Here is a 25,199-nt window from a genome sequence, read left to right as displayed (position 1 = left end):
TCGCGTGTTCGCGCATGCGCAAAAGCGCCAGCGCCATCTTGGAGGCTGACGTCAGCGTCTTATCGCGCACATTGCCTGGGGAGGCGTTTGCGACTTACGGCGCTGTTGGCACACATGGCCCAGGCCTGCCAAGGCTTCTCTGGAGACACACAAGAGGTAACCAACCCCGGTCCCAGGACTTCAGAAAGGGGAGAGGTACCCAGTCTGGACTATTGGGGGTGACGACAGGAGAAAAAAAGATGGCGGCCAGGGGGCGGGAGCTGTTTTTATTTAGTATTTCCTGTCCCATCGCGAGGCTGGAGGGGATTAACCCGTTGTTGCCCACTGCCGTGTTAAGGAACAGGAATGAACCTATCCAGGCTCCAGAATGCTCCAACCAATGGCCACATCAACCCCTCTGTATTTATTCTCATAGCAGTCACCTGCTTCATTCAGTCACACAGACGCCCTCCCCAAAGTACCTCCCCCGCGTGGCCGGAACTAGGAGTAGACAGACGTACCTCATATGCTGCCTACCCCTACTACACGTGTTACCTCAGTGAAAAGTGGCTGCACTCTCTGAAATCAAAGTGCTTTGCGCACCACCGGCTGCGCGCGATTAAGCACGTGCGTCCTCGATTGCGCACGATTACGCACATGCGTCCTCGATTGCGCACGGTTACGCACATGCGTCCTCGATTGCGCACGGTTACGCACATGCGTCCTTGATTGCGCACGGTTACGCACATGCGTCCTTGATTGCGCACGGTTACGCACATGCGTCCTAGATTGCGCACGGTTACGCACATGCGTCCTTGATTGCGCACGGTTACGCACATGCGTCCTTGATTGCGCGCGGTTACGCACATGCGTCCTAGATTGCGCACGGTTACGCACATGCGTCCTTGATTACGCACGGTTACGCACATGCGTCCTCGATTGCGCACGGTTACGCACATGCGTCCTTGATTGCGCGCGGCTACGCACGCACGTTCTCGGTTTCACTGCTGTTGCGGAGCCGAAATGGCCAGCCGGGTTTCCTAGGGCCTAGCCTGGTCCGGCACTACCCCCCCCAATGAGGGCGATTAAAAAAAAAAACCAGTTTCTGCAACCTCATTCCTCTGCAAGCTACAAGGTCTCACAAATACCTGGAGTGGATCAATATCAGTGACACGGGGTTAGCTGCCCTCTAACCTCCAAAAAGCAGCCTGTGGAATCCACTTTCTGCGTTTCCCATTGATTCGGTAACACACCCACAGAGAACTTCGCATCACGTACCGATACCGTTGTCTCTGGGTCGGGGCTTCCCTTGTCCCAGCTCAAGCAAATCCCCTCATAGCCTGTTAGTCCGCCCCAGACTAGTGTAGCTCCACCCCACGTACCCGCTTGTTTTTCTGTGTATAAATTTGAAGCACTAAGCACAGGAATAAAAAGCTACTGAATTTAGTTTGCTCAGGATCCAACTACTCGCTGGCGCAAATAAATTCAGCCGTACACGTCGCTGTACCATGTGGCAAATATTAGCGAAATCCTCCCATAGAGTCCGCCATATTTCGCATGACGACACCGGAAGTCGCACGAATTCCCACGTCTGCTCCCCCAGCTTTCAGGAATTTTGGGACTTGTAGTTCTATAACATGCAATGAGGCGAAAACAGGTTCACTTGGAATGAAGGGCCTGAGGATTAGGGTGGAACAGAGACTCACCGTACAAGTCTTGCTTTCCTATTGGAGAGGGATCACTGACGTGGCTGGAAGCTTTCACTCCGCCCTCTTTTTGCGTCACTGACTGGAGCCAGCCTATTGCTGAGCTGTACTTACCGTGGCAGGAAGGAAGCGCTACCCGGATACCGGAGAGCAGCGGCCAGAGGGACTGCTAGCCGGTCATAGCGTTGAATGAGATAAAGGTGAGATATTCACAGGGGCGCCTTGTTTTCCTGCTCGTACACCACACAACACGTATAGTATAGTGTTCCAGTTGACTTACACCTGTGGCCTTCTCTCATTTGTTTATAAACTACAAGTCCCAGCATGCCTTTTCAGCCCCACTAGAAGGTGTAGGACATCCGCCTACTGATGCCGCTTGATAGACTAGGAATTCTTCGCTATAAGTGTGCGAGGCTTTGCTTTATGTTGTGTCGTGAAGCTATTTGACAGACTTCGATGGACTTTATCTAATTTTTAAGAGGCCTCCTGTGAAATCCTGGTCTTATCCCGTTTCATCGGAGCTTACAGTCTAATTCTCTTTCCATTAAGGATATCCATTTTTGGTTTTCATTTTTTGTTATTTTAGTTATTTAGTTTTTTATTCAGCAGCTCTCGGGTTTCCATTATAAACGATATGGTTGCTAGGGTCCAAATTCCCCTAGCAACCATGCATTCATTTAAATAAGAGACTGGAATAGGAATGGACCTTACTAGAAAGTTGAGAAATACAAATTAACAACAACAATACATTTGTAGCCTTAAAGAGAATTTGATTTTTAGACAGGGTCAGCGACACCCATTTGAAAGCTGGTAAAAGGTAAATTATTATAAAACTATGCAAAATAAATAATGAAAACCAATGGAAAAGTTTCTTAGAATTGGTCATTCTATTACATATTAAAAGTTTACTTAAAGGTGAACCACCCCTTTAATGTTATAATTAACATTTATTTATATAGCGCCAGCGTATTTCTCAGCGATGTACCTTCTGAGATGGGAGCACCCCACAGAAACTGCTGGCAAAACATTCAGGAGCTCTGTGCTAGTCTCTCAGTCAATGTTAGCAGCTCAGTGATCACTATTGCTGCCTGGCAGTAATAGTAATGAAGTTAGGCAGGACCTGGTTGATATTGCCTGACAAATTCCCTTGTTAATGAGACAAAAAATGCCACTTTGAACAGTAGCTTATCAAAAGTGACTGGAAAAACCCATTGGGTAAAGATTGTTGGCATGGTGATCTGCTAAAAGGTCTACATGAGCCTCCGATATGTTCCCCATTAATTTGGTGCCACACCTGGGAGACCAAATGGGTCAGAAATTTGCTGTATTCACAACAAAGTGTCTGTCCAATTGCTGCTGTGATGTAGATGCTCTGTTGGCCGTGTGAGCTTGGTTACAATGGCAGTTGTTGGGGGGGAGCAGCCATTGTTGTGCTAATTCCTAGGCCCCACCCCTAGGGATCATTGCATGTAGGCTGTATTGTTGGGTGACAATCACCTGTGTAATCTAAGATTTTCAGTGCAAATTCCCAGATTCTTTTTTTTCTCCCTTCACAATGCTTGTGAGAAATGTGACTAAATGAGATCAGTCACCCAGTATTATCTAACGCAGTGATCCCCAACCAGTAGCTCGCGAGCAACATGCTGCTCACCAACCCCTTGTATGTTGCTCCCAGTCGCCTCAAAACAGGGGCTTATTTTTTAATTACAGACTTGGAGGCAAGTTTCGGTATAAAGAACAGGTGTACTGTCAAATAGAGTCTCCTGTAGTCTGCCAGTCCACATATGGGCCACCAAATAGCCAATTACAGCCCTTATTTAGCACCCCGTGATGTTTTTGTATGCCTGTGTTGCTCCCCAACTCTTTTTATTTTTAAATGTGGCTCACGCGTAAAAAAGGTTGGGGACCCCTGGAACATGATTTTATGTAACTAATGCAGGACTCTAGCTCTAGGCTGAATGTGGCCCTTCAAGTGATATTTACAGCCCCCAGTCTGCTTATGGCTTTCACAGGCTTCTTTGGCATACATTTTAATGCAAGCTGAACTTGTGGCAAATAATTGGCCTGCTACATAAGAAAGATTGAGCAACATTGAACTAGACGCAGTGATCCCCAACCAGTAGCTCATGAGCAACATATTGCTCTTCAACCCCTTGGATGTTGCTCCCAGTGGCCTCAAAGCTGGAGATTATTTTTGAATTCCAGGCTTGGAGGCAAGTTTTTGTTGTATAAAAACCAGGTGTACTGCCAAACAGAGCCTCAATGTAGGTTGACAATCCACATCGGGGCTACCAAATGTCGATTCACAGCACTTATTTGACACCCCAAGAACATTTTTCATGCTTGTGTTGCTCCCCAACTCCTTTTACTTCTGAATGTTGCTCACGGGTTTAAAAGGTTGGGGATCCCTGAACTAGAGTATGGGGAAATGTAAAACTTCAGTGATAAATCAGCTGTGTACTTTAGTATTATGTTGACAGTGCAGTGACTTCTTATCTGTTTTGATTGGGTGACTTGTCAGAGATGTTAAATTTGTAAGGAAACAAAGTTGAAACGTAAGCTTTTCACTATGTCCACACTGCATGCTTAAGAGCATCTTGCGTCATTTATTATTTTATTTAATGTCCAATTTTAGAAGTTTTGGTATTCTGTGCAGAGGGGCCAACACAGGTTTACAGTTCCTTCAAGTCAATGTAATGGGTGTTCATTTTCCTCCCGGTCTGTTAAAGGGGTTGTTCACCTTCAAATGAACTTTCAGTATAATGTAGAGAATGATATTCCGAGACAATTTGCAATTGGTTTTCATTTTTTATTATTTGTTGTTTTCAAGTTATTCACGCTTTACCTTCAAAAGCTCTCCAGTTTGCAATTTTGGCAATGTGGCTGCTAAAGTCAAAAATACCCTAGCAACCATGCATTGACATGTTTAAGAGACTTTAATATGAATAGGAGAGGGCCTGAATAAAAAGATGAGTAAGAAAAGGTAGGAATAAGAATACATTTGTAGCCTTACAGAACATTTGTTTTTAAAAGCTGGGAAATAATCAAAAGAAGTAGGTATATAGTTTAAAAACTATAAAAAAAAAAATCAATAATGGCAACTAAGTGAAAAGTTGCTATTTTATATGCTATTCTATACCATACTATAAGTTAACTTAAATGCAAACCATCACTTTAATCATTTGCAACATTGTTCAGAGTAAGAGCATTGAGTCAGAGCCAGTAGTGCAGAGAATGTAAACCGTTACTGCTTTCAGTTGATTACATTTACCAATAACTTAAAAGCCATTGGAAATTTGTATTGAATTCATATTTGAATGTTGCTTTTAAAGGGGACCCATCACCCCAAAAAAATATTCCAAATCCTATTTTATCATGTTAGTTAAGCAAAATTAACTTTAATTACACTGTATAAATTGTTTGAATCTTGTTTCCTTCAGTCTGGGAACTTATAATTATAACAAGCAGGCAGGAGCCATTTTGTGGACACTGTTATTAAGGCAAGTCTTGTATCATCTCAGAATCTTGTTTGTGCACCGGAATGTGGGACCTGATGTACAATCCCATGCCCTGGCTACACAATCGAATAGTTAAGAGAGAGGGGGAATGTGAGGAGAGCAGTGAAATCTAGAAAGTGCTGGAAAGGGAAAGTAATTGCCTGCCGTGCCTGTATGCCTAAGGCATAGAGGAGGGGCAGCCAATATTTGATTGACAATTGAGATTTTTAAGTGCGTTTACAACAGCTAGAAATGCTTTAATACAAAATAGAATTTGGATTTCATGTTTACTTTGAAAAGGACTTTAATTATACAGCTTTTTATGTCTGGGTGACAGGTCAACTTTAAGGTCTTTTCATGCTATAAGGATGTAATGGAATACTGATAATCCGTCTTGTGAGAAACTGTAAGACAAAGTAAGGCTTTGTTAAAACCAACAGAAAACTGTACTGCTTAATAGCATACAGCTGCATTTTTTGGAATGTTAACGTGATAGGTTCCTATAACTGTATGGTATTATTAACAATGCAGCATTGTGCTGTTGGTTTTGTTCTGCTAAGCTTCCTCCAGCCCATCTGCATGTACCCCATCCCAAAACTGAGCAGCCCAGTGCTGCCTGAGCATGGTAAATTCACTTGAGCGGTATGAATATACTAAATGGAGTGCTTTCAGGAAGGTGCTGTGAAGCCTGTCCCAAGCATGAACCCCACTGTTGGGGTGGTGGCCTGAATTGGTTCTAATAAAACTGTCTGCACTCGCAGTTGGAAAGGTGGGTGCAGTAGTCTTAATAAGCTACTGGTGGGCTGCAGGTTTCCCATCACTACTTCTAATATGTTACTGCACTTTAATGAAACAACTATTCTACTTGGTTAAGAAAAACTACACATGCAATGCAAGAAGAGTTAATATATACAGCAAAGGATTGAAGCTGCATTTAATACTATGTTAAATGGGTGATCTTTTCCTTTTTCAGCTGTTGTGTTTCTATGGCTACCTACTTAGAGTTTATTCAACAAAACGAGGAGCGAGATGGTGTTCGCTTCAGCTGGAATGTGTGGCCCTCCAGCCGACTGGAAGCCACACGGATGGTTGTACCTTTGGGCTGCCTTTTTACTCCTCTGAAGGAACGTCTTGATCTCCCACCGGTTCAGTATGAGCCAGTGCTCTGCACCAGACCAACTTGCAAGGCAGTGCTTAATCCACTGTGGTAAGTATAATGTCCCCCACTACTGTAACATTACTAAAATAGTCTGTTGAGTTTGTTTCATCTCTTTGCTCACTGATTAATTTATTTCCTTTGTACCTAAGACCAGCCTTGTATCTATATTAGCACCAGTCAACCGTCTAAGGGTGTTGGCACACAGGGAGCTTAGTCACCAATCGATAAATCTTCTTTACTTTGGGTGACTATTCTACCCCCAAAATGCCTTCCCAACAGCAAGAACGCTAATTTCTGACAGGATGGCATAAGTGTACCTTCGGTTTTCCAAAGACAGCCAAAGTTTTCTAGTGAGGCAACTTCAGAAAACCAAAGTTATACGTATGCCATCCCGCCGGTGATTCACATTCTTGCCAGCAGGAAGGCATTTTGGGGAGATTAGTCGTCTTCAGTAGCGAAGATTTATCGCTTGAAGACTAATCTTCCCATGTGCCACCACCCTAATAGACAAATTTCTGTAGCTGACAAGATTATGATTGTTTCGTTTTTAACTTGGATATGGATTCATTAGGGATAAATGAAATTCTTAATGTTCACCACAAATTGCCAAAAATAGGTAGCATATAGCATGTTGTTTACTTCTGTAGCCTGATAATTAGCTCTTTGATGATTTTTGGGTCTCCCTATGTTACGTAGCAGGGAGTTAGTTAAGCTAACACTACTTATTTCATCGGCTGCTAGAGAAGCACAAGCATCAAGGTCCAGTGCTCATGCCACTTCCTTTCTGCATTTGTTTGAATATCATTGATGTGATTTGGGTGAATCATATCAATGATATGCAAATAATCCAGTGAACATGTTTAATTACATTAGATGAAACCTTTTTCACCCTGTAATAAATATGAATTTGGTATTTTTGCACTTGTGCAACAGTTATAAGTATCACACAGGCAAAGCATTATCGATTATAAATTCCATCTGTGGAAGGTTAATTTAACAGCAATGTTCTTTATTTACAGTCAGGTGGACTACAGAGCTAAACTGTGGGCATGTAATTTCTGCTTCCAGCGAAACCAGGTAATTGGGATTCATATTACATACGGCTTTTGTGCTTTACTTGTTATATGACCAGCTTCTTTTCACCTAAATATAATAGCCAAACTACCCTAGCAACTATGTCCAAAATCTCAAATGAATACCTATACACTGCAACCACCAATATTGAATTTCAGTAGTAAATTCAGCAAATCCAGGGCACACAACTTGAATGCTACATTGTTGAAATGAGGCGTCTGTATCCCCCATACTTGTTAGCAGACAGATTTGGAAGATTTATAGGATCATTATGGGATCAAGAAACACACAGGTGTTCGTAAAACACAAGGCATAATCTACGAGCAGAGCTGGTAACATTTACAAAAGCATGGGGGGGGGAGAAAGTCGTCCAGCTGTATTTATTTCCTTTAGCCAAATTCAATGAAATAATTTGTTTTAAGTGTTTCTTAAGTTGTGCTGTAAATAACATTTTATGTAACGTAACCTGTCTGCCATGTATTATATTAATTTGTGATATGTATTCCACAGTTCCCTCCAACATATGCAGGAATATCAGAAGTGAATCAGCCTGCAGAATTAATGCCACAGTTTTCCACAATTGAATACATAGTGCAGGTACAGTATGGCTTTAAGATGATGCAAACAAACATGGCATTATGCAATATATCTATCTCAGTTTTCACTTTTAACACTTTTAAGGGAAAACTGCAGCCTATTTTCTGTGCTGTATAGGCTGGAATGAGAGCCACGTGGCATATTTATTTGATAGGTTAGGCTCACTCATGAAATTCAAATTATGTAAGGCAAACCATTACGTAGCAGTGTCTGGGCAAGCTGCAGACATTCTGTTTAAACAGGATGTATGCAAATGCCATGTACTACATGTTCAGCAGATGCCTGATTTTCAAGAGTTGCCAAAAGAAACTGTAATAGGAGCTTGGAGATCCAGTGAAACCTACTTTCCTGCATGATGGCAGAGGTCTTCTGGGAGATGCAGTTCAAAAATAACTCTGTTGCCAAATCCCTTGTTGATTTAGTTCACAAAATGCGAATAGATCATTCCTTTCACTGTCACGAAGAGACAATTTATTAATTTATTTTATTTATTTGTGAAAAACTGATGTGTTTTTCCCATAAACTCTTGACATTCTCTAAACATTTCTCTGTTTTAACTGCAGCGAGGGCCTCAAACTCCATTGGTATTCTTATATGTGGTGGATACATGTCTAGAGGAGGAAGATCTGCAAGCTCTCAAGGAGTCCTTGCAGATGTCTCTTAGCCTGCTGCCCCCTGATGCTTTGGTTGGACTGATCACCTTTGGCAGAATGGTGCAAGTACATGAACTGAGCTGCGATGGGATCTCTAAGAGCTACGTCTTTAGAGGCACAAAAGATCTGACTGCTAAACAAATACAGGTTAGATGTGTTGTTGCTGCTAATTTTAGTCCTTTTTAGTCCTTTGGGATGAAGTGCAATACTACTCCTGTGGGTATTCTGTAGTTTTAATAAAGAGCATAGCATTGTTGTCCATCCTGCTGCATTGTAACTGTTTTTATATCTTCACATCTTTAACATTGTATTATAGTTTTTAAGTAAAGAAGCGCTAGTTCATAAAAGAAAAGTGACCTTGTAGTATCAAAGTTTTAGGGGTTTGAAAAATAGAACTAGTATTTCAACAATTTAACATTTGGCTCCTTACAGGATATGTTGGGACTCTCAAAGGCTGCAGCCCCAGCGCAGCAAGGAAGACCAATTCAGCCCCAGGAACAGCCCTTTTTGTCTAGTCGGTAAGATCTATGAATTGTACTTTTTTTTTTTTTTTTCCCCTGACAGCACCAGCTTCTGCCATAGGCATCTGTTCATATGAATGGAAAATGGCTGCATGGAAGATGCCTTTTTCATCTGTGATTCTCCCTGAGTTATGGTCAAAAAGCCCTGCATGCCATTATTCTATGGAAATTTAAAGCTTTTCTAGCATTTTCCCTCGCTACTACAAATCTGCATGTTATATTGAATAACGTTCATTAATAATTAATACATTTCCCTACTCCTACACCATCGATCTAGGTTCCTGCAGCCAGTTCATAAAATTGACATGAATCTAACCGATTTGCTTGGGGAATTACAACGTGATCCCTGGCCTGTGCCTCAAGGGAAAAGGCCTCTTCGATCTACTGGTGTAGCTTTGTCTATAGCTGTTGGATTATTGGAGGTAATACCCCATTGTATGTGTTGTGAAGTCACATAGACATTGTGTGTGCACATATAGGGGTAAATTTATCAAAGAGTGAAGTTCCGCCACTAGAGTGAAATTCCGCTGCTCTCAATTAATTTGTATGGGATTTTGAAAGGCGTATTTATCAATGGGTGAAGTGAAAGTTCACCCTTTGATAAATACGCCTATAAAAATCCCATAGAAATTAATAGAGTGTGGCGGAATTTCACTCTAGTGGCGGAACTTCACTATTAACTTCACTCTTTGATAAATATACCCCATAGATGGATGGACAAAGAAAGATATCTATAATTTTCATACAAGCTGCTTTCATATAAAAGAAAATTTTGTATCTCTGCATAATTTAAATATTTATATTATACTCTTCTGCTGTAGGGGACACTTCCAAACACCGGTGCCAGAATAATGTTGTTTACAGGTGGACCCCCAACACAAGGGGCTGGCATGGTAGTTGGAGATGAACTTAAGACGCCCATCCGATCTTGGCATGATATTGAGAAAGACAATGCACGTTTCATGAAGAAAGCTACTAAGGTACAGACACTCCTTTTCTTCCCCTTGGATTTTCTGTGAGATTTAAGAGCATTTATATGCTTGTCCTTGATTAATATGTATGGTAAAAATTAATTATTTTTCTTACAGCACTATGAAACATTGGCAAACCGCAGTGCAGCAAATGGTCACTGCATTGACATTTATGCTTGTGCCTTGGATCAGACTGGCCTTTTGGAGATGAAATGCTGTTCAAACCTCACTGGGTATGATATATATATATATATATATATATATATATATATATATATATATATATATATATATATATATATATATATATATATATATATATATATATATATATATATATATATATATATATATATATATATATATATATATATATATATATATATATATATATATATATATAGTGTAGTAAAGAATATATTGCTAGTTATAATCTCTGTTTGGCTTGTTGGATTTTCCACCTTTTTTAATTCTATTTTTTTTTTCTTTGCCAGTGGACAAATTGTAATTGGAGATTCCTTTAACACATCCCTTTTTAAACAAACTTTCCAGAGAGTGTTTACTAAAGATCTAAATGGATCGTTTAAAATGGGTTTTGGGGCAAATCTAGATGTCAAGGTATGTTCATTTTGTGTCGTAGTCCTTGTCAGACTTAGCAGTGACATAGTCTGATCAATTCTTCAATTAAGTAATTAAGACATTGCTTTCCTGGTATTTATAATGTGACTGAAATATCCTATAATAAAATACATAGGTGTTTACATGTAATCATAGTAAAACTGTAAAGTGAACTGTGTTTAGTAAATTAGCTGTTAAAAAAAAAAAAAAGGCACTGTTTAGCTAGATGTGGGCTGATTTAACCGTTTTGAGGGTGCAAAAAAGAGAAATAATTGTTGTAAGATCATGCAGCAACCCCCATTGACTGAAGCCATAGCAATGCTTTAAATGAGAAATTCAAACCGTAATAAGATGGCTAGATGGCTGTTACTGATAAAGAGTGGGTAATTATTGAGTCAGCCAGTCCATTTTTCGTCTGTTCTCTACTACATGCATGATTTTTCTTTAAGGCTTTCTTTTGTGTCTCAAATAGTAGGACGCCTGATAGTTACAATGCTCCAGGGGCAACACTCTTTCTCTTCTATAATAAAATATAATTAAAGAAATAGTGGCATTTTTGACAAATGTACAGGCGTTGGATCATTATCCTGAATGCTTGGAATCTGAGTTTTTCCAAATAGAGAATCTTTCTGTAATTTGTATCACTGAAGATGGAAGCTTCTAAGATCATTTAAATATTCAAAAACAAAAGGATTGGTTTTGAATTTATTCTAATTTGCTTATCAAGTACAAAGTACTAAGAATAAATAACAAAAATTGTCTAAGATGAGGCTTAATATGATTATGTCGGGCTACATGGATTGGGGTGTCCACAAATTGATCAATATAAATACAAGAACCACAAGGGACTTTTAACCCCACAATACATGTGTCCAAAAGGATCTAAAGATAATGTAAGTAATTACACCTCGAAGTAAAATAAAAAGCGATTTTTATTCACCACCCTGCCATGTTAGAATAGAGTTAAAAACAAGCTGCGCTGTATGTGAAACGGAAGGGATCCCTTCTATATGGACATTAACCCCATTAACTGATTATGTTAATCAGGTATGGGACAGTTTGCATGCTATTATGTAAAACAATTAGTAGTCTGTTAGTGTGAAAGGATGTAATGAAAGGATTTTGGAAGTAATAGATACAAAGTCACAACTGTGGTCTCCTTTGATTATTTATATTCAATTGGTACTGAGAATAGACTAATCAATTAAATATGAAGAATTTCTGGTGGATTACTTGTTTCCGAATAAGATCTCATACTTGTATCCTTTTTAGTTTTTGGATAAGCTGACTGTTATAATGTACAGAGGGTGCAATGCTATAGAAGTTTTGGATTTGCTTATTATTTTCAAACTACTAAAGAAAATGTATAGACATTTCTGCGTTTTTGCTGCACTCAAACTTTTTTTTTTTTTTTTCTTTTAAACAGACATCAAGAGAGTTGAAAATTTCTGGTACCATTGGACCCTGTGTCTCATTAAATGTCAAAGGCCCTTGTGTTTCTGAAAATGTAAGTATTACTTCAGTATATACAGTCATGAAAAATTTGGGAACCCCTCTCAGCCTGCTTAATAATTTACTCCACTTTCAACAAAAAAGATAACATTGGTATGTCTTTCATTTCCCAGGAACATCTGAGTACTGGGGTGTTTTCTGACCAAAAATTTTTAGTGAATCAGTATTCAGTTGTATGACATTAAATCAAATCAAACTGGCTGTGCACAAATCTGGGTACCTTGTAATTTTGCTAATTTGGATGCATGTAATGCTCAATACTGATTACTGGTAACAACAAATTGGTTGGAAACTTTTTCATATGACTGTATGTAATCCCTTCAAGCCCATAACACAAAAATTAAACCTCTCTCTGGAAGCCTTAGTTTGTGGTGCTCAATACATTTACAGTGTATTGATATATATTTTATTACCGTCTTTTGCATGATGGTACATAGTTACAAAGCTGATAAATGAATTACAGGTGGAGTAATGGTACACTGCCGTCCTCTCAGAGAGAAAAAAAGCCAATCAGAGCACTCTTACCTGTTGCCAGACAAATCCCATTCCATAGAGTTGGACAGATACTGTTCATGGCAAACTGTAATACCTCTAAGGCATATATCACAACGCTAGTCTAAGATATGCCTTAGCCAGTATATTTTCTTTTCTACTGAAGTGTCAACACATTTTCTTTCCAAGACCACTTTTGCCATTTAAACAGAGTTGGTATTAAGAAAATGCCTTCTTACCTGTTAAAAAAATATTAATATTAAGGGGCCGATTTATTAAGGGTTGAAGTGAAAATTAGAATTTGGTTTTTTTTTTCCTGTTCAAAACTGTAATTCGAATTGTGAATTATCCAAACTCAATTATAGTTTTAGTTCAAATCAGATTTCGAGATTTATCATACTCCGGCCCTTTAAGAACTCATTTGTTTATTCGCCACCTAAAACCTTCCCGAATTACTGTATAAGTCAATGGGAGAGGTCCAGGGATCCATTTGGTGATGTTTGTAGCCTTACTGACATTCAAATTTTTTCGAATCGAATTAGATTCGAGTTTCCGGGTCATTAAAATTCATATGATGTTATTAATACACTTTTTGGGAGTTTAGGGGAGTTTAAATAAAGACTCGCATGAATTCGAAATTCGACCCTTGATAAATGTGCCTCTAAATATTAAAAGTCATATACAATTTTTTTTTTTTTTTTTTTTTGCTGTGAATTATTTATTTATTTTTACAATGTTGCCATGGTACAGGAGTAAAATGCTAAAACCATTCATTTTAGGAACTGGGTGTCGGAGGAACAAGCCAGTGGAAAATTTGTGCGTTGGATCCAACTACTACGCTTGCCATTTATTTTGAAGTGGTGAATCAAGTAAGTTGTAATTTTATTTCAGATGTGCTGTTGGGTGATATTGTTTATGGCTTTTTTTTTATGTAGGGCAAATAAATATTTTTCTGTTTATCTGTATTGTTTTAAACAAATTGGAGAACTTTACAGTAAAACTCCCATTTTACTTTTTTCAGGGGGCCAGAAAAAATGGTGTAAAATCATGGAAATGTATTATGCATAATAAAAAAATGTAAAATCAGGGGATGTAAAATTGAGGTTTAACTGTATTTATAGGAAGCCGTGTAAAAATCACTTGCAGCACATAACCTCAATATAGATTGTGTTCTCACTAAGCATTTGCTGCTGGACAAAGCACATGTGCATTGATAATAAAGAGCACAAATAACAGTGGAATTTGCCTTATGCAGGACGTGTAACTGAAATCCAATATTTGTACAACGTATTTGTGGTCCATATTAAAAAGATCCATTGTAATTCATGTGCAAAAAAATCAACGTTTTGGGGAAAAACGGTATTGGTACTGGCCTCCTCCACCGCCAGTTATAAGCACGCTTAAAGAATATAGGTATGCCAAAACCTGTATCAAAAGTGGGATGTTCCCTGGTTTATTGAAGTGCTCTAGACATGCAGGTCGTGATCATGAACAGCGGGTTGAGATAACTTCAATAAACCTGGGAACACCCCACTTTTGAAACAGGTATTTGAATTCCTATATTCTTTCACCATTGTAATTCATACCTTGCAACATCTTATTTTAGGAACCAATACCTTTGTTTTTCAGCACAATGCACCTATTCCTCAAGGTGGACGTGGGGCAGTACAGTTTCTTACCCAGTACCAGCATTCTAGTACACAGAAACGAATCAGGGTCACCACCATTGCTAGAAAGTAAGTGGTTTTTTTTTCTTCTTTAGCTACAAAAGTACTTTACTTCAGTAATCAAATAGCAAATCCTAGAAATAGTAACAAGGAATTACAACAGCTGACTTTTCCCTAAGTTGGGCAGATGCTCAGAGCCAGATTCAACACATTGAAGCAGCATTTGATCAAGAAGCAGCGGCAGTACTGATGGCCCGGCTTGGAGTTTACAGAGCAGAGACTGAAGAGGGTCCAGATGTTCTCAGATGGTTAGATAGGCAGCTTATCCGACTGGTAAGTGTCTTAATGTGCTTTTGATATTAAGTTCTATTGGACTTGTGAGTACAGAATGAAAGCTTGCTATTTGCAAAGCAGACAACTTTAATTAAAAGGTGTTTCACCTTCAAACAACTAGTTGTTTTCAGATAGATCACCAGAAATAACAACTTTTTCCAATGACTTCTTAGTTTCTATGTGTGAACGTTTTTCAAATATTGAAGTGTAAAGTGTCATTGTGCACCTTCTGAACCAGCTTTGAGAGGGGGTCGCCGACCCTGTATTAGTTGATACATTACTTATCTTTGTCCGTGCTGAGCAGAATCTCTGGGTTTCATTACAGGCAGCTGTTAGAATTGATACAATAGTTGCTGATACCCCAGAGATGCGGCTGAGAAATGTATCAACTAAATGTTGCAAAATTGTAACAGTTTAGAGTCTGCGCCTGAATTACTGAGCTGCCAGACTGAAACACCACAGACACAAACATTCAACTTTAAACTTAGATTTTGGAAAAACAGTAAAAAAAATAAATAATGGAAAGTAATTGAAAAAGTCTTTATTTCTGGGGAACAATCTAAAAACAACTGAGTTGAAAAAAGTGTTTGGAAGGTGAACAACACCTTTAAACCTGAAATACGTATACTGCAATACTGCGTAATTGCAGGATGTCGGCTAATATGTAATTTTCATTGCTTGGTTTTCTTTTTATGTACTGGCTAATGTTACAACCTAATAATTGACACTTTGAGTTAGTGCTAACTCCAAGTGTGATGTAGTGCAGAACAGTGGGGTGATCTGACTATTGGACACACTCTAAGGGGCAGATTTATCAAGGGTCGAATTGAAAATTCAAATTAGAATTTAAATTGTTTTTTTATGGTCAAAACTGTCAAATCGACAAGTGAGTTATACAAATTTGATTCAAGTTCTTGATAAATATTAGATTTTTGAGATTTATCATACTTTGGTCCTTTAATTCGGCGGGTTTTAGGTGGCAAATAGCCAAATTACTGTATAAGTCAATGGGAGAGGCACAGGGATCAATTTGGAGATGTTTTCAGCCTTCCTAACAATTAGGGATGCACCGAATCCAGGATTCGGTTCGGGATTCAGCTTTTTTCAGCAGGATTTGGCTGAATCCTTCTGCCTGGCCGAACCAAATCCGAATTTGCATATGCTACTTATGGACGGGGAGGGAAATTGCATGACTTTTTGTCACAAAACAAGGAAGTAAAAAATGTTTTCGCCTTCCCCTTCCGAGTAATTTATCTCGCAGCTCTGCAGTTTTCCAAAGCTTTAGAAAGATGTTTTAAGTGATGTTAAAGTATTAGTGGGAAACCACGATACTAAAAGCAATACAAGTATAGCTTAAAAAGGTAGTGTCAGTATGCTGCTATCCCGAAAACCATATTGAACATGCACTTTCCCCTCACTCTGGGTGTCTAGCTTGTTCCCAGGCTCTGATAAAAGGAGCATTATATTAAAATAATTTAATAATGAATCAGTTCATTCTAGAATCTTTGAAACTGCGACCCACTAAAAAAAATGGTAACATTCACCATGCCCTTCCCCCGCAGTGTTTAATTTTGTTAGAACTAAAGCCAAAAAAAGGCATCACAAAACACTGTGATTATCGCTCTTCTGACAGTGGCATTTGTAGCAGAATTTGTGAATGGCTAGTTCATTTTCTTTATTCAAAAAGAAATGCGGAAATTAGTAGAACAAGTTAATGTATCTGTATCCAAGTTATACTTGTTTGCTGGACCAGTTCATTTCTGTGTATAATAAAATTGAGCTTTGCTTTTAATTCTATTTAGCTATAATCTTTTTCTGTTCTCATCTAATATTTAACAGTGCCAAAAGTTTGGGCAGTATAATAAAGACGACCCTTCATCCTTCAGACTCTCAGACTCCTTTTCCCTGTTTCCTCAGGTAAGATTCCATCACTTCCATAACATACAGCCACACAGATAAGCTTCTTTTCATAAATCATTCTTAAAAATGTAATTTAGAATTGTCGCAAGGTGCCTCCTTAAAGGAGACCCTAACCCTAATGATAAAAAAAAAACCCTACCCTATATAGACCCCCCTCCCTCCCTCATCCTTGCTGCTAACCCGAGCAAATGCCCCTAACTCTTACCCCTCTGTGCAGATTCTGTCCAATGGAGTTCACGGGCGACACCTTCAGCCGCTTCAGTAATCTTTGGAATGAGACCGGTTCAAAGGGTAGGTAGGTGCGCTGAAAAAATAAACGAAGGCTCCTATAGGAATAAATAAAGAAGGCTCTATGGTGTAATAAACTTTATACAGGGATCTGTTAATTTGCGTCAGATCTACTCACACTTGGAAGATGTTAGTCAAATCAGGAAAGTAAGAAGCTGAATGTTGTCTATTAACAGTCGTGCCTGTTAGAAAGAACGAGGATAGTGTAGCACCGTTTGGCATCGGGTAGGAGGTTAACAGATAATGCGCTTACCAAATATCTATGTGTATTCAGGCTTAATAGCGTTATCAGTGCGATCGCTGTTGGTCGCTGAATTATCCTTCCTGATGTCGGTATGCACGGAAGCGGTTCCTCTGTTCAGAGCCGGTTTTTCAAAGAAGATGTTTTTGCGCATACGGCTGCGCTGATAGAAGTGCGGCTCTCCCTTTAGGTTTCCGTCCAGAGTTTCTGCGGACTCCCAGATATCGGCATCTCTCTCCTCGTGGTTACAGATCGTGTCTGTATCACGGTTCTGTAGTGTCCTCCGTCTAACAGCAGGATTGCTTTGCTAGTGGAACACTTGGAAGGAAATATTTAAGGGCACGTACTTGCCTTATTACAAAATCAATTTATTGTTCAAATAAAAACTTAATTTGTTACAGAGTTCTTCATCAGGGGCAAATTACCCATACTGCTTCACAGAAGCTTTTTATCTCTTCTTTCTTTCAATTAGAAATGGTAATCACAATCATTTAATTAACTAGTACAATCAGTTAAAATATAATTAATCCAACATTTAAAAAACAATCAATCATTTAAAAAGCATTTAATATCAATGTCAAGACCATTTGGTGTAGGAGTCTTCAATTTATGTATCCAAAAAGTTTCTTGTGATATTGTTTTAATCATATCGCTCCCACGCCAATGATTCTTTTTTAGGGTTATTCACAGGTAAGTAAGGAAGGATCCAAATTATGATGAGTTTTGAAATGTGCAGGTACACTGTGTGTAGCAATACCCTTCTGTATATTCTTTAAATTTAAAAAAAAATATTGAAACCTTAGAAAGTGGTTGGATAACATCCCCCTTAGCCAATTCAATAGGGTGAAAAGGAACTGCAGTACAATAAGTGATTATGAAAAAGAATGTAACATATTATATAACCAATTCAAAGAAAAAGGATACAAAAAAGAAACGGTAGATAAAGCCAAGATGATATGTGATACAAAAGAACGAAACCAAATGCTGAAACAGAATAATAAAAAACGAGACAATAGACAGGAAAATGTTATTCCTTTTATTACGACATACAATAATTCAAATAAAGCATTGGAACAAATAATAAAGAAACATTGGCACATTTTAAAGAACGATAAAGATTTATCTGGATTCCTAACTGAAAAACCAAAAGTAAAATACAGAAGACCACAAACTATTAAACAAATGTTGGTACCGAGTTGTTTACCCTTTAAAGAAGGTACAAATAATACATTCCTTAATACTGGAAAAAACAGATTTTGTTCCTGTGGAAATTGTAAAGCATGCAAAACCTGTAGAAATAATGGAAGAAAAATGTTTAAATTTAGGTCGTATGTGACAAATGATTAATTTATAATTACCTGCAAAAGCAAAAAATTTGATATTTGATACAATGTCCCTGCCAGCTACAATATATAAGGAGAACGACCAGGAATTTAAAAACCAGAATAAGAGAACATTTAAATAATATACAGAGGGGTATTACTACACACAGTGTACCTGCACATTTCAAAACGCATCATAATTCGGATCCTACCTTACTTACCTTTATGGGAATAACCCTAAAAAAGAATCATTGGCGTGGGAGCGATATGATTAAAACAATATCACAAGAAGAAACTTTTTGGATACATAAATTGAAGACTCTTACACCAAATGGTCTTAACATTGACATTGATATTAAATGCTTTTTAAATGATTGATTGTTTTTAAATGTTGGTTTAATTTTGTTTTAACTGATTGTACTAGTTAATTAAATGATTGTGATTACCATTTCTAATTGAAAGAACCACCCACAGAAGAGATAAAAAGCTTCTGTGAAGCAGTATGGATAATTTGCCCCTGAGGAAGTATCAATAGATATGAAACGCGTTGGGCCTAGAACTCTGTAACAAATTACGTTTTTATTTGAACAATAAATTGATTTTGTAATAAGGCAAGTACGTGCCCTTAAATATTTCCTTAAAAGTGTTCCACTAGCAAAGCAATCCTGCTGTTAGACTGAGGACACTGCAGAACCGTGATACAGACACGCTCTGTAACTACGAGGAGAGAGACGCCGATATCTGGGAGTCCGCAGAAACTCTGGACGGAAACCTAAAGGGAGAGCCGCACTTCTATCAGCGCAGCAATATGCGCAAAAACAACTTCTTTGAAAAACCGGCTCTGAACATAGGAACGGCTTCCGTGCATACCGACATCAGGAAGGATAATTCAGCGACCAATTAGTAGCACAATAGAAGAGCACTCACCCGAACTCCAGAAAGCAGGCTCCGACCAACAGATTAGGCTGTGCTAACAACGCCGACACGCCTCCGGATAGAGCGTAACAATTTGTATCAATAAAAGTCTTTGATCCACGGAGCACCAAACCAGGTCGAAGGTTAAAAAATTTCCATTTATTAAAGATTAGATAATATACATGGTAGTAAACCACCAACAGTGCATCAAACACAGTTCATGCTTAACGCGTTTCGTAGCTTCAACGCCACTTCATCAGAAGCATAATTCATAATTCAGCGACCAACAGCGATCGCACTGATAACGCTATTAAGCCTGAATACACATCGATATTTGTTAAGCGCATTACCGGTTAACCTCCTACCCGATCCCAAATGGTGCTACACTATCCTCGTTCTTTCTAACAGGCACAGGGGTGACTGTTAATAGACGACATTCAGCTTCTTACCTTCCTGATTTGACTAACATCTTCCAAGTGTGAGTAGATCTGACGCCATAGAGCCTTCTTTTTTCTTCCTGTAGGAACCTTAGTTTATTTTCTCAGCGCACCTACCTACCCTTTGAACCTATTGATACGTGGACAAGTGGGTCCATTTTGTGAATACAGGTGCAGCTTTCATTTTTACATGACTATTGGACTGAGGGCAGATTTAACCCTTTGATTCCTTAGAATGAGACCGGCGCTTCTGGGATTTTCGTGAGTTTTCGCACATGCACAGTTGTCGCAAAACAGAAAATTGCTCCAACTGCACATGTGCCGCCACGCCGGTCTCATTCCGAAGATTACCAAAGAGAAGAAGATGGCGCCTATGAACTCCGCTTGACAGAATCTGCACAGAGGGATAAGTAAAGAGTTAGGGGCATTTGCCCGGGCTACCAGCTAGGATGGGGGGGGGGAGGGAGGGCGGTCTATGTAGGGTAGGGTTTTTTTTAACTTTAGGGTTTGCTTCTCCTTTAATGAGACCGGGCGCCATTGCTTGTTGGACCGCCTAGCATTGGCTGGAGGCACACATCTCCAAACCTTGGATCCAACCCAACTTAATTGTTTTGTACATTCACCATCCCAGATCTCAAGGTCACGCATAATGGAGGAGTTTACAAAAAAAAAAACCTGCTTCATGTCATTTGCCATAAATCTGCCCTTTAACATAGGGGGGTATATAGTCATTTTGGCTCTATGACTATTTGGGCGTGGAGTTGCAGCCAAAATGACTCTGAATTCCAGCATCGCCATGGCAACATGACATCAAGATTAGTTTAGTAGAGCTTGGAAACTAGAATTTATGCTGGGAATGAGTTTTTCACAAACATGTTGCATCTGTACTATGCAGTGTTTATTTTTTTTCTAGCTCAGTAGAATCTCTTTATCAGAACATCAAAAGCCCACAAAACAGAATTGCTTTTCTGTAAATTTTCTGATCACAGTACATTTAGCAGGAAAGGTACAAGAAGTATTATGCACTGCAGTAGCTGTAAATGATACATTTTGGTGGGGAATACTGGGAGTTGTCTCCCAACAGCTGTAGAGCCTGTAGGTTGCTGTATCTGTTCAGATGGTCATAGCAGAACAAATCTCTACTGAGATAAGTTGTAAACTGGTTTCCAGATAATGGCTCCCATACCTGCACTGTGAGATATTCAGTATTAGGGATGATTTTCCTCCTAACCATTTCTATTTTCCATGTACAGTTCATGTTCCATTTGAGACGATCGCCTTTCTTGCAAGTCTTCAACAACAGTCCAGATGAGTCCTCATACTATCGCCATCACTTTGCCAGACAAGACTTAACACAGTCACTGATCATGATCCAGCCGATCCTTTATTCTTACTCTTTCTATGGACCTCCAGAGGTAATTGGAGAACTCCGCTAAAAGATTATTCAACCCAAATTTTCTTCCTTTCATGCTTCACGTTTTTTTTTTTTTCAGCCTGTTCTGCTGGACAGCAGTAGCATTTTAGCCGACCGAATTCTGCTTATGGACACCTTCTTCCAAATTGTCATCTACCTTGGTGAGGTAGGTATGAACACCATCATCAGTTGGTTTTGAATATGTGTCATGTTTTTTAGACCTGTTTTACCTTTTGGTGCCTTATGTCATTGGAGGGGGCATGGTGCCTTTAACTTTTTTTTTCTTTTTAAACATGTTTTTTGTGTGTTTCTCACAGACTATTGCACAGTGGCGTAATGCAGGTTACCACGACATGCCTGAATATGAAAACTTCAAGCAACTTTTGCAAGCTCCATTAGATGATGCTCAGGAAATCTTACAGAGCAGGTTCCCAATGCCGCGCTACATCAACACAGAACACGGAGGAAGTCAAGTAGGTCCCCATATTTATACAGCCAAAGTAACTGTAAAGTAGTGTTCAAATGGGTAACATTATTTTGAGCTTATTAAATAAAGAGCCTGTGTTTCAAGGAGATGTTCAATAGTAACTACATTTCAGATGTCGGCTGTAGTTACACTGTACTGTACAGGATCCGTTTCTTATAAACCCATTATCCAGAAGGCTCCGAATTATGGAAAGGCTGCCTCCCATAGACTCCATTATAATCAAATATTCTAAAGTTTAAAAAATTGTTTCCTTTTTCTCTGTATCTATAAAACAGTACATTGTACTCGATCCAAACAAAGATATAAATAATCCTTATTGGAAGCAGCCTATTGGGTTTATTTAATGTTTACATGATTTTTTAGTAAATTTAAGGTATGAAGATCCAAATTACGGAAAGCCCCGAGGATTCTGGATAATAGGCCCAATACCTGTACATGCATATATTGGCCACAAGTGGTCATAGTTTCACTGGAGTCTGAATATTATGTAAGTGGTTACTCTAATAATGGACAATGTACATGTATAAACATAATATTTATTGGAAGCATGGATTTAGATCCAGCTTTTAAATAATTGATTTGTCTTTTTATGGAAGATGATCATATCCATCATTATTATTAAACTGGGAAATTGTATGGTAAATAGCCAGTATGAATTTTGAAACCGATTTCTTCTACATTTTTCTAGGCAAGATTCCTTCTTTCGAAAGTGAATCCATCTCAGACACACAACAACCTTTACAACTGGGGACAGGTAAAGCCAAGAACTGAAAATAGATGGGAGCGTTGCAAGTAGCAATGGTTTATACCAAGCATTCTGTTTCTTTTTCATAAGGACAAGCAGTTCTTAAAAATTGTTCATATTTGTTACCTAAACAATAGTTTTTTCCATAAAGAATTATTGGTCACTGCTACATCAACAGAGAAAAGAAGAGAAAAATAGTTATAAGATCATTTTTCCCTAGTGAAACATAATCTGAAGATTAGAATAGGGCACCCTGATTTTATTATCTACATTTGGTAACCTGTAATTGATTGGATTAGGATTTTGCATTGAAAACACTTTTTATTAAAGGTTGACTTTTAGTGGTTTTAGAGGTTTTGATACCACAACTAAACTTGCATTATCTAAAACCACAAATGTGATTGAATTTATTAAAAGATCTCAAAATAAAAAGAATGAATGGGCAAAAAAGTGCGCTTAAAAATCAGAATACATGTAAAACCTTTAATTTAGTACAGTTCCTAGTGGGGAAAAAAACTCCAAAAACCTCTAAAATTAAATTAAAAATGGTCCAATATGATCAGCCTTTTGTGGGATTTTTTGTTTTTTTTTAACCACAATTTTTCTAGATTGTTAGTAAATGGTACTGTGGTGTTTTATATTTACTATCACTGCAAGAGTTGCAGCCCAATAGGGATATGAATAAAATTAAATGTATTTATGAAAGTCATATAGTCGGTGACTGTGTGTTGGCAGAGTCTTAACTGTTTTAAAAGAGTTCCCAAATAAAGCTATGCGACAAGACCCCCAAAATATTGCCCAGTTTCAGGGACAACACATTCTTGTGATATTAATTGGGTTTTTTGTGAGTTACTTGAATGTTTTCTGCAGGTTAACTGTTTGTTTCCTTCAGCAAGCTGCCAATCACAATGACTCTTTTGGGATGTCAGTACTTCCAATATTATTATCAGTAAAGGATAACTAGACCCACCACATTGTATATAATAGGGATGCACCGAATCCACTATTTTGGATTCGGCCAAACCCCCGAATCCTTTGTGAAAGATTCTTCGAATACTGAACCAAATCCTGATTTGCATATGCAAATCAGGGGTGGGAAGGGGAAAACATTTTTTACTTTTTTACCTTGTTTTGTAATAAAAAAAAGTCACGTGATTTCCCTCCCCATCCCATATGCAAATTAGAATTCGGTTCGGCCGAGTAGTATGATTAGGCCAAATCCTGCTGAAAAAGGCTGAATCCCGAACCGAATCCTGGATTCGATGCATCCCTAGTATGTAATGAGTTGCCCCAAACACACTGTTCTGCATTCTGTGTAATGGGTTTTAAAAGAATAGGGTGACTGGGGTGGGATTTGAGCAGGAAAGCCAGATTGAAAGTGATACGGACCTTCTGATGAAATGTGTATTACGGGAGCAGCTGAGGCAAGAATTTTCTGCTTACCCGTCCTTCCATATTGCCCGCAGCAATACATGCAGTTCATAAAGGACACAGTTGTTATAGCTGCTCCCTTCCAGCAACCAATCTTTCCATAAGCACAATTACAAATTAAAACAGTTTTCCAGGCTATTTAAAAATTGATCTGTAAGTACCTCTCGGCCTGGGAGCGGTTTTGGACAGAGAACTTTTTGCCAAAGCTATAAAGCTGAGTCGGTAGCAGATTGACTGAAGTTTGAGAAAACACAGAAAGATCACAAAGAGCAGATTTATCAAAATCCAAGTTCATACTAGCTTATATAAGAAAAAAAACACAGCAAGATCACAAAGAGCAGATTTATCAAAATCCGAGTTCATACTAGCTTATTTAAGTAAAAAACACAGCAAGATATCATGCCATGTCATTGTCCCATTCATTTTTAATGAGGCTGAAAATCTCGAATGTTTTAATAAACTGGGAAAATAAATAGTTGTCTGAGAACATTCCCACTGACTTCTATTCAACCTCGCCAGCTTTTACTTGCCGAGTTTTTTCTGGCGGTTTTCATGGTTTAATTCTTTGATAAATTACATTAATTCAAGGTTACAAAGAATATTCTCCAGTATATTCGTAATCGTGTTTGACCACTGTGTTTTTTTCTCGAATCGGGAAAAGAACGAACACTTGATTTTTTTTTTTATAAATCTGCCCCTTTGTATGCATTCACCTTACTACAAAAGGGAATTTAAAAATGAAGGCAGTAATCTTGTAAAATGACTAAATAAGTGGAAAATCTGAAATTATGTTTTCTGGATTTAATTTTTTTCCTTTTCCTTTTTCTAGGAATCAGGGGCCCCAATCCTAACTGATGACGTCAGTTTACAAGTGTTCATGGATCATTTGAAGAAACTTGCTGTTTCTACTGCTTCTTAAATTTTAAACATTCGTTTGGATAGAAAGCATTTTGGTCTTAAATATACGCAGTTTTAACGAAGAAGCAAACATTCCCTTACCTAATTTCATGGAACCAATCAAGATTTTAGTTAACGCTGTAAGAAATAAGCTGTCCCTGTGTTTTCAGTGTAAACTATTCTTAGTTCATAATTTATTTTGTTGTTGTTGTTTTGCAGGCGTAATAACATGAATGTTAACAACTGTATATAGTATTGCCTTGCTAAATCTTCTTTGCTGTAAAAAAAAATATCCACGTTCCTAGTAAATCCTTCTACTACAA

General features: G+C 38.4%; 2 protein-coding genes across 10 annotated transcripts in view; one reads left to right on the top strand and one right to left on the bottom strand.

Moving 5' to 3' along the window:
• The window catches only part of dusp12.L (dual specificity phosphatase 12 L homeolog), a 25,584-nt gene extending 23,771 nt beyond the window's left edge, over positions 1–1,813 (bottom strand). The window contains exon 1 of one of the 8 annotated variants that reach the window (XM_041562346.1): positions 1,686–1,813. Coding sequence is in view for 1 of the 8 variants with exons in the window: in XM_018262163.2 (XP_018117652.1) it covers positions 1,174–1,216 (43 nt within the window). In the remaining 7 variants the exon portion in view is untranslated. 8 annotated transcript variants of the gene reach the window in all.
• sec23b.L (Sec23 homolog B, COPII coat complex component L homeolog) lies at positions 1,749–25,199 on the top strand. Of its 2 annotated transcripts, XM_041562203.1 has the most exons (20): positions 1,749–1,885; positions 6,156–6,389; positions 7,361–7,418; positions 7,926–8,012; positions 8,576–8,812; positions 9,098–9,183; positions 9,464–9,608; positions 10,008–10,166; positions 10,275–10,390; positions 10,652–10,775; positions 12,202–12,282; positions 13,559–13,648; positions 14,409–14,515; positions 14,626–14,779; positions 16,619–16,696; positions 21,156–21,317; positions 21,396–21,482; positions 21,634–21,789; positions 22,492–22,557; positions 24,809–25,199. In XM_041562203.1, the coding sequence occupies exons 2-20, from the start codon at positions 6,169–6,171 to the stop codon at positions 24,896–24,898; spliced, it is 2,304 nt and encodes a 767-aa protein (XP_041418137.1). In that variant the 5' UTR covers positions 1,749–1,885; positions 6,156–6,168; the 3' UTR covers positions 24,899–25,199.

The sequence above is a fragment of the Xenopus laevis genome, chromosome 5L (assembly GCF_017654675.1).
Source record: "Xenopus laevis strain J_2021 chromosome 5L, Xenopus_laevis_v10.1, whole genome shotgun sequence".
Taxonomy (NCBI): domain Eukaryota; kingdom Metazoa; phylum Chordata; class Amphibia; order Anura; family Pipidae; genus Xenopus; species Xenopus laevis.
The sequence above is the reverse complement of the archived record's forward strand: the minus strand, read 5'-3'. Positions and strand labels throughout refer to the sequence as shown.